This window comes from Oryx dammah, unplaced genomic scaffold, assembly GCF_014754425.2.
Source record: "Oryx dammah isolate SB20612 unplaced genomic scaffold, SCBI_Odam_1.1 HiC_scaffold_8, whole genome shotgun sequence".
Classification (NCBI taxonomy): Eukaryota; Metazoa; Chordata; class Mammalia; order Artiodactyla; family Bovidae; genus Oryx; species Oryx dammah.
In genome coordinates, this window is record NW_024070192.1 from 1,597,636 (window position 1) to 1,611,715 (window position 14,080).

Genomic DNA, 14,080 nt, shown 5'->3' on the forward strand with positions numbered 1-14,080 from the left:
CATGTCATTGCACTGGCAAGACCTCATTCTTTTTCATGGCTGGTTAGATTCCACTGTCTCTATGCCCCACACCTCTTTATCCGTTCACCCACCAGTGGACGCTGAGGTGTTCCCACGTCTTGGCTGTTGTTATTAATGCTGCTATGAACGTACGCCTGCAGATATCCTTTTGAGTTAGTGTTTCCATTTTCTGTGGATAAATAACCAGACGTGGGATGACTTAGTCATAAGGTAGCTCTAGTTTTAGTTTTCAGAGCACTCTCCATACTCTTCTCCCCAGTGGCTGCACGAATTTACACTCCTGCCAACAGTGCAAGCGGCTCCCTTTTCTCCACACCCTCGCCAACACCTGTTATCTCGTCTTTTGGTAAGAGCCATTCTGACAGGCGTGAGGTGACCTTCAGAGTTTTATATAAAAATGTGAGCTTCCCAGAAAGGAAGGAAGCTTGAACTTCTTCAGCTACCACGGAACTTTCTGTAACACCTCATGGAGAGGGAACGGACACTGGATTCTGACAAGGAGGGGCTGAGGATGGTGGCGAGGGCAGGTAACCCTCGGTGACCACGAGCCGACCCACCTCCTCTGGCCTGCACCTCAGCCAGCCCACCTGGACTTGCCCAGGAGCCTGCACACTGACCCCCACAGACTTCAGGAAGGTCCCTGGAAATGCTGAATGTGAGCCCCTTTGGCTGTGTGTGGTCCAGTTCTCAGAAACTGGATGTTGTTACAGGTTTAGGGATTCCTGTTCTGTCACGGGTACCCCCTGAAACCTTTGGTAGGAAGGGAAATGTGCCTTTTCTTTGATATTATTTTATAAAATAAAAGGGATAGTATAAAAAAATTTGTAGAGCCTAGAAATTATAAAGGAAGAGAAAAGAAAGCACACATAATTCTACAACCCAGAGGCTTTTCACCATGCTCAATATTTGAGTATATTTTCTTTTGACCTTTTAAATATATATATATATATGATATACATATAAAGTTGGGTTTTTATGTGGTTTTGGGACTTTAGGCTTGACACACATTGTCATAGATCATGGCCAGCTATAATCCCACCACAATGGTCTGGCTGTAAGCCTTCTGCAGCTGGAGAAGAAATGCCTGCTTTTCATTCGAGAGCCACTGGCATCATCAGCTGGAATGAGAAGGAGGTCCTGTGATTCTGAGCCATTCTTAACTTGGTATTTACAGTTGTCAGTGTTGTTTAGTTGCCAAGTTGTGTCCAGCTCTTTGAGACCCCGTGGACTGTAGCCCACCAGGCTCCCCTGTCCATGGGATTTCCCAGGCAAGATACTGGAGTGGGGTGCCATTCCCTTCTCCAGGGCATCTTCCCAACCCAGGGCTCGAACCTGCGTCTCCTGCACTGGCAGAAGGATTCTTGACCGCTGAGCCACCAGAGAAGCCCAGTATTTAGAGTATTAGACATCAAACTTCAAGCAAGTTGACAGTTGTTTATAAAGGGCAGCTGCTTCTGGGTTGATTAATGGGATATGCTTTCCAGTTTCTAAAAAGAGGAAGGAGAGAAGGCATCTCTGGACTCACAGGTGCTCTGTGCTCAGACCCCACCTGTGGTCTGTCTTCGAAAAAGCGCTCACTGGGGAGCACAGCCACCCTACCCGGTTACCCGCACTGCCGTGGGCTGCAGACTGCTCCCCCAATATTCCCTGAAAGCCTGTGAGGCCAACAGTGTCCCCACATTCGGCGGCTGGTGGATTTTTATGGAGATTTCCACCCTCAGCTGCTCAGGGCGTAGACTGCTGTGCTGCCAGGAAATTAGCTTGGACTCCGTGGGGCAGAACCTTTGGAGGAAGCGGCCGGCTGCCTCTGACACAGGAGGGGCGGGCACCACACAGACGGACAGAAGGAAGGGAATTCACAGCCTCGGCGTGCTGGGCGGGGAGCGATGGTGGGACGCGAAATGTCCTCTACCCGAGTGCCCCAAAGCAAAAGACACTCAGAGTCCGTCTCCTTCCTGAACCCACGAAATTCATCAGATCCAGAGCCCCAGTTTCCACCTCACAGGTTTTCGCGCAGAAAATCAAGAGGCTGGGAATAGACAAAAGAGACTCTTGGCCTCTGATCTGATATTGCTGGTTTCCGCTGCCTCACAGGGTCTGCTGGGGGTTCCTGGTTGAGGCACAGTCTTGTCCTTGCAGGGGAGCTCTGACCGTCCCGAGGCTGCTGTCCGGATGAGCCTCGGGGAGCCCTGCCCATAATATCTCCACGAAGGGCTTTTCAACTGAGGTGGGAACACAGCTGGCAAGAAGCCCTGGGGCATGAGACACGGGGCCCTTGTCTCAGGCGGGGCTCACCTGTCGGGTTTGCGGGAATATCCAAGATGGTTTTCAGAAGCTTCATGTCCTTGATGTTGTGTATATAAATGGACTCCTCCAGGCAGACCAGCAGCCTCTGAAATCACACGGACCATTGGTTACTGGGGATGGAGAAGCACCTGGTTCTCTGAACTCACCTCTCTGTCCTGTGGGTCCTAACTTGATTCTGAGCCTAAATGCGCAGGAATTGTGGCCATCAGTTTGAAGATTACGTTACGGACGTGTGCCCATGTTTCCGTCACCATCCATTGGACAGAAGCACAAAGGATTTGGGGAAATTTCATTTAGAAATTGAGATTTCTTTCTTTTTTTCTTGTACTTTGCATGTTCAGTCACTAAGTCGTGTCTGAGTCTTTGTGACCCTGTGGACTGCAGCCCGCCAGGCTCCTCTGTCCACGGGATTCTCCAGGCCAGAATACTGGAGTGGGTTGTCATGCCCTCCTCCAGGTCATCTTCCTGACTCAGGGATCGAACTCGTGTCTCCTGCACTGCAGGCAGATTCTTTCCCATCTGGGAAGGGGCTTTCAGCCCAGGGGCTCCTGCCTCCAGCAGACTCTGCTCCCCACTCCTGTAGCCTCGGCTTCCTCCAGACCACTGCTTCTTAGGCCCCGATGAGCACCGAGCGTCCCGGGGCAAAGCCTGGAGACACTGGTTCAGGGGTTTTTAACACCAACCCTGGGAGTGAGGACCACAGCTCCCAGTCCGATCTGTTCATCCCGGGAACAACGCTTGGGAAGGAAGGACCTAAAATTACTCTGAGAAGCAGCAGGCTCTCCTTCTGAGAAAGCCTGATGGTCTCTTCTTCCAGTAAGACTTCCCCGCTCACAACTTCTCAGGAGACTGCCACTTGAACCAAGCAGGAAAATAAGACTGAAACACCTCTCTCAGTCCTATCTGAGGCTCTGCGACCACAGTGCTGGATGCCCAGAGGTGAAAAAGCAGATTCTCACAGGGTCTCCAACTTGATGGCATATGTTAGCGTTCCTCTGTGAAACGGACGTTCCCTGCCTTACCCAGCGCTTTGCCATTTTCCCGCGCTGACTATGGCTCGACTAGAGTGTTCTATGCTCCATTACTAACCAGCGAGCTTCCCTGGTGGTTCTGATGGTAAAGAATCCACCTGCCAGTGCAGGAGACTGGGGTTCAATCCCTGGGGCGGGAAGATGCCCTGGAGGAGGGCCTGGCAACCTCTCCAGTATTCTTGCCTGGGAAATCCCATGGACAGAGGAGCCTGGCGGGCTGCAGTCCGTGGGGTCAAAAAAAGACTTGGACATCACTTAGAGAGTCAGACAAGGCTGAGCGACTTTCATTTATTAACCGCACAGTCTCTGTGGAACCCGGGGCTGGCCTCCAGCTCAGCTCACTCCCTGCCACCCTTGGCTCTCATCTACTTTCCTAGGTTCTAGAAGAAAAGCTCCTTTTATCCTAAATAACTAGGAAATGATTTATAGAGCCTGCTCTCAGAAGCATCCATCCAGTCACTCCCCGTCTGGACAACGAGGGTCGCTCGGAACAGATGGTCAAAGAAGCATGGATGTTTACAAACCCAGATACGTCGGGGTTACTGTCTTTACTCCACAGAATACGCTTCCTCTGTTAGTGTTAGGGGATCAAGAGCCACTAAAAATGAAAAATCACAATTACACAATTTTCTTCCTTTTTACCCAGATTTAGAGGAAAATGGGGGTTTTCTTTCCTCTTAACTCCGTGTACAAACCTTGGATTTCCCCTCTGTTTTTCAGAAAGGAGCTGCACTGCCTGAGGACCCAATGAAACAGACGAGCTGCCCCCTTTTTTCACATCCTCCGCGGGGCGGGGCGGGACCCCGGCCTGGCAGGGAACAGGCTGAGGCTGCCCCCCTAAACCAAAAGTGACGTCCCACACCTGAACGTTGTTCTCAAATTTATCAGTCTTTTATTGATTTTGGCTCTTGTTAGAAACACTCTTCTCTATACACCGGTTAAAGAGGAATTTTATTTATGCTTTCCTTTTTAAAAAAAATCTTAAAAAAATTTTTTTTAAATTTTGTAACCAGTGGACTTCCCTGGTGGCTCAGTGATAAAGAATCTGCCTGCAATGCAGATGACCCAAGTTCGATCCCTGGGTCAGGAAGATCCCCTGGAGAAGGGAGTGGCAACCCACTCCAGTGTTCTTGCCTGGAGAATCCCATGGACAGAGGAGCCTGGAGGGCTACAGTCCGTGGAGTCACAGAGAGTCAGCCATGACCGAGCGACTAACACTCACTTATAGTTGCTTAACAAACAATGTTGTGATAGCATCAGGCGGACAGCAAAGGGACTCAGCCACACACACACACACACACACACACACACACACACACGCACGCACGCGCCTGTCCCCCCCCAGACTCCCCTCCCGTCCAGGCTGCCACGTGACTCTGAGCAGAAGCCTCTGTGCTTGAGAGCAGGACCGCGTTTGTTATCCGACTTAAACAGAGCCGTGACTATAGGTCCATTGCAAGCTCCCTAACTATCCCCTCCCCCTCCCCCGGGCAACCATTGTATTTCTGTGAGTCTGTTTCTACCAAATCTGAACATTTTTAAGAAAAGCCAACCCTGAAGACTTTCCAGACTTGTTTCAGATCATCTCTCAGCAGAAGAAACATTAAAGGGAGCGAGCCCTGCTTGGCCCAAGGTCCGCTAGGCTTGGCCACGACAGCTCGAAGTTCTAGGCACGGGGGTGGGGGGGGGGGGGGGGTGGGGGTGGGGTGTGGGGGTGTTCTTTAGGAGGTGGGGGAGGGGAGCTCAGAAGTTAATGAGTGTTTTATTAAGGAGAGGCTGGCAGCAAAGTTTAACAGCCCCATTTGCTGATGAAAATATTGGAGAGTGAGCAAGTGAGACCTTATACAAATAAGCATCGTGGATACCATTTGAGGGTTCTGATCTTGAAAGGACATTCGCCTAAACAGTCTTAAGATTTATACCCTGGCTATCAGCATATGCCAAGATAAAATGCTCTGCAAAGAAATTTAATGTGCAACCAGTAGATATCAGAGACAGCACCGGAGCCAAAAATTGTGCTTAAAAGCCTTCAAGAAAAAAAAAAAACAAAAAACAAACTTTCAAACGGCCTTTCTCTCCCTTGCCAGGAACTTGGGTTTATCTTTTTTATCTACTGCTACTCCTCACTTAAAACCCCCATATTCTATTTCTCAGGCCATTTTCTGCCACCTTGGCCTTCAGGGGATAGTCAGTCAGAGCAGTGGATCAGCCCAAAGAAACCATCACTTCCTTCTCACAAACCTAAGACAACACTTTGCCTCATTTGTTAAAAGAAAAAAAAAACTAAGCACTTAATAGTTGAGGTACAAAGGGGAAAGCGATGTCCTTGGTGAGGGCAATGGCCTCCGGCATCCTGGGACCATGGAAGTGAATAGACAGGTCTGCCTCATCATACAAAAAACCAGATTTATTTGTTTTCGTGTTTAATGGGCTTCCCCAGTGGCTCAGTGGGAAAGAATCCACCTGCTAATATAGGAATCCCGGGAGGCGTGGGTTCAGTCCCTGGGTGGGGGCGATCTGGAGGAGGAGATGGCAGCCCACTGCGGTACTCTTGTCTGGAAAATTCCATGGAGAGAGGAGCCCGGTGGGCTGCAGTCCATGGGGTCGCAAAGAGTCTGTTCAACTGAACAGACAGGTCTGCCTAGTCGTCTAAAGAACTGGTCTGTTTGTTCATGTGTCTATTAAGCAGCTGGGAGACAGGCACTCGCTGAGCATCTCCCTACTGAGCACGGCCTTTTTTGCCAGGTCTTATGACAGTTAGCAGATGGGGACAGGCGCTGCCCTCATAGGATCTGCTGATTTATTTTTATTTTTATTTTTTTGGAGGGTGTGTTTCCTGCAGCATATCAGGTCCTTGCTCCCCTGCCAGGTATTGAACCCGTGCCCCTGGCGTTGGAAGTGCAGAGTCTTAATCACTGGATCACCAGGGAAGTCCCCCTTATAGGATTTAAAATCTAATAATTCAAGGGAAACTTGACTAGTACCCCAAACGTTTATTTAACAGGAACTTGTAATTTGCAAAAGAATGTGCATTGCACATTAGAGATAGCACTAAGGCTTCGTCCAACAAAGAAAGTGGAAATGGTGGTGGTTCATTGGTGTCCGACTCTCTGCAACCCCACGGACTACAGCCCCCAGGCTCCTCTGTCCATGGATGGAGTGGGTTGCCATCCCCTCCTCCAGGGGATCTTCCTGACTCAGGGACTGGACCCAGGTCTCCTGGATTGCAGGCAAATTCTTCACCGTCTGAGCCCCCAGGGAGGCCCCTAACAAGGAAAACACCGCCCGAAACATCTTCAAGGCGCCCTCCTGCCCTGGACTTGATTCCTGGCCCTCAGGAAAGGCCTTGCTCACCGCAAGGCTTCAGCACTCACCTGGAAGGGCCACGCTTTCCCTGAAAGAACTTACTGTGAGAGGCATGGCCGCCAAGCCTGCAAGGACTGCCCCCATCTGGGCCCCAAAGCGGACAGGCGTCCCTCTGGTTTAAGGCCCCTTGCAGGGGCTCACGAGATGGTTTCTGAGCCCAGCCTGTACCGGCGGGGGGGGGGGGGGGGGGCGGGGCCGGGGACACAGCGTTCACCCAGCCTGTGGTTCAAGAAAGTGCAGCAGGCAGGAGGGCTGGGGAGGTCCAGCCACCGGGAGGAGCTCGTGGAGCAGACTCAGCCCTGGGCTGGGGCTTAAACCCGGCAGAGCAGGTGCCAGCAGGTGCCTGCGGTCAGGAGAGCCGCTCAAGCCCCTCCTCGGTTCTGGCGACCCCGAGGGATGCCTGCCCCGCCCCTGGAGCCCCCACCCACCTGCCGGTTCAGCCTGATGGACAGGATGTTGCCAGAGTAGCTGTAGTTGCAGATCTCTGTCCCCTTCTTGAAGTGGTACACGTTCATCTGGCGCGGCTTCGTGTGGCTCACCACCACCACCAGGCTGCTGGAGAAGAGGCGCTCCACGATGTATACGTCGGGGGTGTCATCTGCAGGGCGGGGGGCGCAGACGTCAGGCCCTGCCCCGGGGAGGGGGTGGGGGTGCTGGGGGAGGCCCAGGGGCGCAGACGTCAGGCCCCTGTTTGGGGCAGGCGGGGGACACAGACGTCAGGCCCTGACGGGGGGTTGGGGGAGGCTGGGGTGGAGGTGGAGGGGTGCAGAGGTCGGCGCCCTGCCCTGGGCACCCTCCTGCCCACTGCTGGCCTCCACGGGGCTTGCCTTCCTCAGCACCCACTTGCAATGACTTCCTTCTCTTGCACCCACAGTGAAGCTCTAACCATTTCCCGAGTCCCCACACCCTTTAGGTGGTGGACAAGCAAGTGTTGTCCACCTGTGATCGGAGCACAGAGCCGCTCTCCCAGCCCCCCTGAGGCCGCAGGGCTGGAGCCCCCTCCTCTCCACCCCTCCCTGCCCGGGGCCCTGCTGGCTCTGTAGGTCACATCTGGGAGGTTTGTCGTTGCTGGTTAGTCCCTCAGTCGTGTCTGACTCTTTGGGACCCCATGGACTGTAGCCCGCCAGGCTCTTTTGTCCGTGGGATTCTCCAGACAACGATCCTGGAGCCGGTTTCCACTCCCTTCTCCAGAGGGTCTTCCCCACCCAGGGGTCGAGCCTGTGTCTCCAGCATTGGCAGGTGGGTTCCTTACCATCGCCACCAGGGAGGCCCCATCTGGAAGGGTTAGACCTCCTCAGTCTGTTCTCTCTTTTTTAGAAACTGTTTTAAATTGGGGTTTTATTTGGCTGCAGGAGGTCTTAGCCCGGGCTTGTGGGAATCTTAGTTCCCTGACCTGAATCCTCTGCATTAGAAGGTGGATTCTTAACCACTGGACCATCAGGGAAGTCCCTCTTTTTTAAACAACAGGTACATTTGGCATATTTATTTATTTTTTGGCCGTGGGGCCTGTGGGATCTCCGCTCCCCGACCAGGGATTGAACCCGCAGCTCCTGCATTGTGACTGGGTGTCCTAACCACTGAGTCACCAGGGAATTCCCTCAGTCTGCTCTTTCTCCATGAGCAGTTTCCAAGGAGTGACAGCTCTGTTGGAAGTCTTTGCTTCCAGAATTCTTCAGGTCCCCGTTGCTAAGAGCTACAGGTACCTTAGCAACGAGGGCAGGAGCACGGTGAGCTCTGCGCCCACTCCCCGGCCTGCTGTGGCCCAACTCTCTCTGAGTCCCTTTCTTGTTGAAAATAACCTGGACGTCTGTGTTGTGACCAGCGCAGTCCTGCACCCAGGAGAGAGGCAAACCACTAACAGGAAGCCTCCTGAGCACCGTGGGGGGCCTCTCTGTCTTCCTGGGAACACTCTTTGCACACAGGCCTCTCCTGGGCTCCATCAAGCCCCACGGGGACAATGCAGAGCAGATACAGAGCATGGCCTTCCCCACAAGTTATAATAATGACGATAACATCTTATGAATAAACTAGGAGCCCAAGACGTCATGTGCCAAGCCACTTCCTTTCCAGGAAATCTAGAGTGATGGATTTCATCACTATGATGCTGGCAAAAACAGTGGCTTTCTCTGAGACAACGAGAGAGTCACATTTCTGAGCTGGACTTGTTTTTAATATTCGCTGGAAGTGCCTCAGTGTTTCTGATATGGACTCTGTGATTGGGGCAGTATTGCTTTATTAAAACCAAGAAGTGACTTCTAGGACTGAATGAATGTGATCAATATTCTACAGTGCCAATGAAAGGGAAAAAAAAAAAAATCCTTCAGTCATCTTTTGCTTTGACGATTGTAAGAACTGATGACCATGCATATAAGTCTACAAAAAAGTGTTGACAACACAATTTCAAAGGCTTTCTTAATGCAAAAAGAAAAAATGTTATCTAAGCTAAAGAGTCGGACACGACTAAGCGACTGAACTGAACTGAAGCTATAGCCAAATCTCCCTGGTGCTTTATGGTGTTTTTTTCCTAAGCAAGTGGAAGCAGTGATTTATGTTTAAACCTGAAAAAATGCTGACTCTGTAGGTGTGACAGCTCATGGGGTTGGAGGGGAACAGAGAGCTCAGGAGCCCGGCTGGGAGTCCTGCACGAGGACGTGATGCTCCGAGAGCCACACACACACTTACTGCTTCCGTGGACGTGGTCCAGCTGTTCCACGGAGCTCAGGGAGAACAGCTTGTAACCGGCCTTGGTTCCGATGGCGAGGGACCTGTGAAGACACGGATGGCCCAGGAGTGACCGCGGTGCTGGGTCCAACAGATATGCCCGCGGACAGACACAGCCGTCCCTCTGGGCTCCTGGGGGGATAGGGAAACATACAGCCTTGGGCGTGTGTGGTGTGTGCATATGTGTGTGTGCTTGTGGCTCAGCTGGTAAAGAGTCTGCCTGTGTTGCCGGAGACCCGGGTTTGATCTCTGCGTTGCAAAGATCCCCTGGGAAAGGGAAAGGCTGCCCACTCCAGCGTTCCGGAGAATTCCATGGACTAGCCCATGGGGTTGCAAAGAGTCGGACACGACTGAGTGACTTTCACTTACTTACTTAGTAGCTAAGTCGTCTCCGACTCCTTATGACCCCATGGACTGTAGCTCACCAGGCTCCTCTGTCCATGGGATTCTCCAGGCAAGAACACTGGAGTGGGTTGCCATGCCCTTTCCCAAGGGATCTTCCGGACCCAGGGATCAAACCCAGGTCTCCCGCATTGCAGGTGGATTCTTTAGTGCTGAGCCAGTCCTACCTGGACCTAAAAATGAGTCCAACTCTCTCATTTAAAATAACTATATGAAAAGGTGAGCTTCACTCTTCACAGGGAGGCACAGACTAAAATAAGCCGCTCACTGCTACAAGTCTGGATGCCCAAGGCTCTTGTTTCACTAGCCTGAAAAAGAGAAGGTCATATGATTTTCATGGGAAGTTTTTTTTTCCCTTCCCAAACATTCGTTCTTCCCTGGGATGACAGTCGACTGTTAGTCGGCAAGGTGGCCCTTTCTGCTGCAGGGCTAGCCTAGGGGAGGAGGGAGGTCAGAGGTTCGCCTCAGGCAGCAGTGGGCCCAAAGCTGGAGCTTGGCTTCCGGAACCACTGTGCTTACAGCCACAAACAGCACCTGGAAGCCCTGGCCAGCAGCACCTTAAACCTTCAAAACATACCTACTGTGTAGCCAGTGCTGTTTTTAAAGCTTCTTCCTGTAAAGATTTTTTAGGGAATGGCAACCGACCCCAGTATTCTTGCTTGGAGAGTTCCATGGACAGAGGAGCCTGGCCGCAGGCTCTAGTCCATGGGGTCGCAAAGAGTCTGATGTGACTCAGTGACCACACTTTCACTTTCTCTCATATGTGCATTTAGTTGCAAACCGAGGTTTCTGAAGTTTTCAAGTAAGGGGAGAAAAGTTGTAATTAAGAGTCTTAAAATAGTAATCAAAAGATCTGGCAACTTAAAATCATTTGCAAACATATGCTCTGCTCCAGAAGAATTTTAAATATAGGAAATGGCACTGTGATCACTATTGTGCTTTTTTTAAAATTTATTTCGCTGCACCAGGGCTTGGTGGCGTGGCGGATCTTTAGTTGCAGCGTGTGGGATCTAGGTCTCTGCCCAGGGATTGAACTGAGGCCCCTGCATTGCAAGCAGTGAGTCTTAGCCGCTGGACCACCAGGCAAATCCCCCTACTGTATTTTAAATGGTTAACCAATGGTCACAGAAAACTCTGACTCAAGGAATTCAGACTAAAACTTTATTTTATTCATCAGACCTTTTTGCAGGGAAAAAATATATATATTTTTCTCATCACTTCTCATGAAAATGGGATTTGGGACAAATACATATTACAAATGAAATGAGAAAAAAATATACCCAAATTGTCTAGCACAGGGCCAAGCATGAAGTATGAGTGAAGCAGACTAGTAAAGCTTAATTGTCATTACTCCCTTATTTTGACATACTGGATCCCAAATTCGGCCTATACTTACAGCTTACACTCCTAAATGTATTCGGTAAGGGGCGTGACTTATTTTAAAATCCAATGTCATACCCTCTAAGGCTCAAAGCAACTGACCGTGACAAAAAGTTTTATTTATAGGTGAGACAGAGCTGTCCAGCAGAGCCTTCATCCAAGAAAACAGAACTGACCGTAGAGACGAAGGAAATTAACTTCCCGAGCACCCTAGGGTTTTGAAAATAACATGCTTCTCCAACTGCTATAGAAAGCTGGGACTCACCTAGAGTAAAAATTAACACCCTTAAAAACGTCTAATAAAGAGTGCTGCAAAGCAGAATTGAGAACACTTCCTGCTAAGAAGCGAAATAACTCTCCTCCTTAACCCGCTCTCCTCCTGAAGCTGAGTTCAATTGGGAAGGCAAACACCCAGGCGTTTCAACAGCCACCCTCTCTTGCAAAATGTTTCTTACAAAACATCAGAATGGTATCTAGACTATCATTTTTGTAAACTGTTGGTCTCAAACCATGAGAAAACAATTCAGTGAGTCATAAGTGGCTTAAAAGAAAAAAAAAAAGAAAAGAAATACAAATTCCAGAAGGTAGCGCACATAGGAAGGGTAAATAGCTGTGAATTGCTTTTCAGGGATATTATATATATAATATTGGAGAAGGAAATGGCAACCCACTCCAGTATTCTTGCCTGGGCAATCCCATGGACAGAGGAGCCTGGTGGGTCCATGGGGTCAAAAAGGGTCAGGGGATACTACTGAGCAACTAAAAAACAATGTATATTATAAATATATCTCTGTGTGTGCATATAGATAGATAGATACACATTGGGTAATGTTGTAACCTGTGTTTCTTATTGTGGGCTGTGGTCAAGGAAAGCTTGAAAGTCACTCATGGAACTAAATTGTCTGGCCACCAGCTTACATGATTACACATACAGTTGTTTTTGAACAAAGGCGTATTGTTTGGCATGGGGTGTTTTTAAAGAGAAGACAAAGGGCATGGAAGGCCAGGGTTGCTTATGGCACATGACGGCCTTAATGACACCGCTGAATGTTCAGTGTTAGCACAGTCCGGGCACAGACGGCCAGCACACCTGCCTGAGGGCGAGCCCACGAAGGAGCCCGACAGAAACTGGTACAGCAGGAAATGGGGGACTAGGGCCGGTCATCGCTGCCTGATGCTGGGTGGCCCATTCCAAAGAGGTTATTCCATATGGTCCCCGGGATGTCTAACAATCCCACGAAAGGAGGGAAGGGAGCAGCCTTCTGCTTCTAAGGGACTGACTCCTCCAGATGTCTCAAACACAGTCCAGCAACCCCTGGCTCACTGGCCAAAGTCTGAATGTGAACATCAAGGCGAGACACTCAAATTCCACTCAAGAAGCAAGAGGGCAGCCTGGGCCGGGGACAGGGTTCCTGGACTCCCAGGAGGAGTTCCGTCTGGCCGAGTGGGCTTCCTGAAGACGCACTGGGGGCAATGGGAAGGTTCCTGACAATCTGGCCCACAGGCAGGCGCCCAGGCTGGGCTGGGCTGGGATCAGGCTGGACTGGCTTCGGGGATAGGTTGCCTCCTGGTCATTGGCCCTGCCCAGATGCCACGTTGAGATGCTCAAGGACAAATGGGAAAGTTTTTCCTGAACTCCCATCTTCCTGGGCCCTAGCTATCTGTCTCGCCCGGGGTCAACTTGCAACTTCCCTGTCCGCTCCCCTCTCCTTTGTCTTGACCAGCAACCCCTCCTGTCCAGACCCTCGCTTTGGTCACTCCCCGGCTCCCCACCTTCCCCAGGCTCCTTCTGCCCTCTCCCTGGGCTCTGTCCCCCCTTCTCCCGGCCGGCCCCTCCTGGCTCCCTGCCGGCAGGGGGACGGGGGCGCTCAGCCCCGAGCCGGAGGAGGGGCGGCCGGAGGACCCGCACCGGCCCAGGCCGCGCCGGCCGTCACGCCCAGACCCCCGGGGCGCAGGCCTGCGCCCGCTGTCCAAATCGCCGACTGCGCGACACCCCCGATCGCGACTTTTCTCCCCCAGCTCCCGGCGGGGCAGGAGGCCCGGCTTACGTGCAGTCCTGGTTGAAGGAGAAGCAGCTGAGAGCCGCTTCCGTCCCTCCCGGGGCGCCTTCCGCGCCCTCGGCCTCCATCGGGGGCTCGACCCGGGAAGCCGCGGCTCCGATCGGGCGACAGCCACCTCAGCAGCCCGCTGGCGCCGGCCCCGCGGGCCGGTCTCCGGCCCGGCCCCGCCCCTCCCCGCCAGGCCCCGCCCCGCCAGGCCTCGGCCGGGCCGCCTCATCCCCGCCCGGGCCTGCCAGGCCCCGCCCCTTCCCCGCCCACCCGGGCGACGCTACCCAAGCCCGGGCCCACCCAGGCCCCGCCCCGGACCCACCAGGCCCCGCCTCCGCCCCGTCAGGCCCCACCTCCGCCCCGCCCCGGCAGGGCCGCCTCATCCCCGCCCGGGCCAGCCAGGCCCCGCCCCGTCCCTCCAGGCCCCGCCCCGGCCCTCCGGCCGGACCAGCTGACTCAGCCACCGACAGGGCGGGGTCCCACCGCCGGCCTCCATTGGTGAAGAGCCCACAGCGCGGCTCACAATTAGCCAACGGGCGACGGCGGTGGGCGGACCCACCCCACTGGCGACCCGCCCCCAGCTCTGAGGCACGGCTTGTCATTGGGTGGAGGAGAGTGACGCAACGGCTGCAGGCCACGTGGTGGTGTTTTCATTGCGGGGGCGGCGGGGCGGAGCGAGGGAAGTGAGAGACCCGGCAGCTGGGCCCGGCCTGCGGGGTGAGTCCAGTACGGCGTCTGCGTCGCGGTCGCGGCGAAGCAGACGGGCCGGCGCGCCGGCCTCACCCAACCCGACGCCCCGGCTGT

The 14,080-nt window shown here is 52.9% G+C and overlaps 1 protein-coding gene across 1 annotated transcript in view; it reads right to left on the reverse strand.

Moving 5' to 3' along the window:
* The window catches only part of WIPI1 (WD repeat domain, phosphoinositide interacting 1), a 28,268-nt gene extending 14,809 nt beyond the window's left edge, over nucleotides 1-13,459 (reverse strand). Inside the window, exons 1-4 of the mRNA XM_040244402.1 lie at nucleotides 13,277-13,459; nucleotides 9,408-9,490; nucleotides 7,154-7,323; nucleotides 2,317-2,413 (exon numbers count right to left, since the gene is read on the reverse strand). Of these exons, the coding sequence (XP_040100336.1) occupies nucleotides 2,317-2,413; nucleotides 7,154-7,323; nucleotides 9,408-9,490; nucleotides 13,277-13,356 (430 nt within the window). The 5' untranslated portion in view covers nucleotides 13,357-13,459. The remainder of the gene's footprint in view (nucleotides 1-2,316; nucleotides 2,414-7,153; nucleotides 7,324-9,407; nucleotides 9,491-13,276) is intronic.
* Nucleotides 13,460-14,080: the final 621 nt, after the last annotated feature.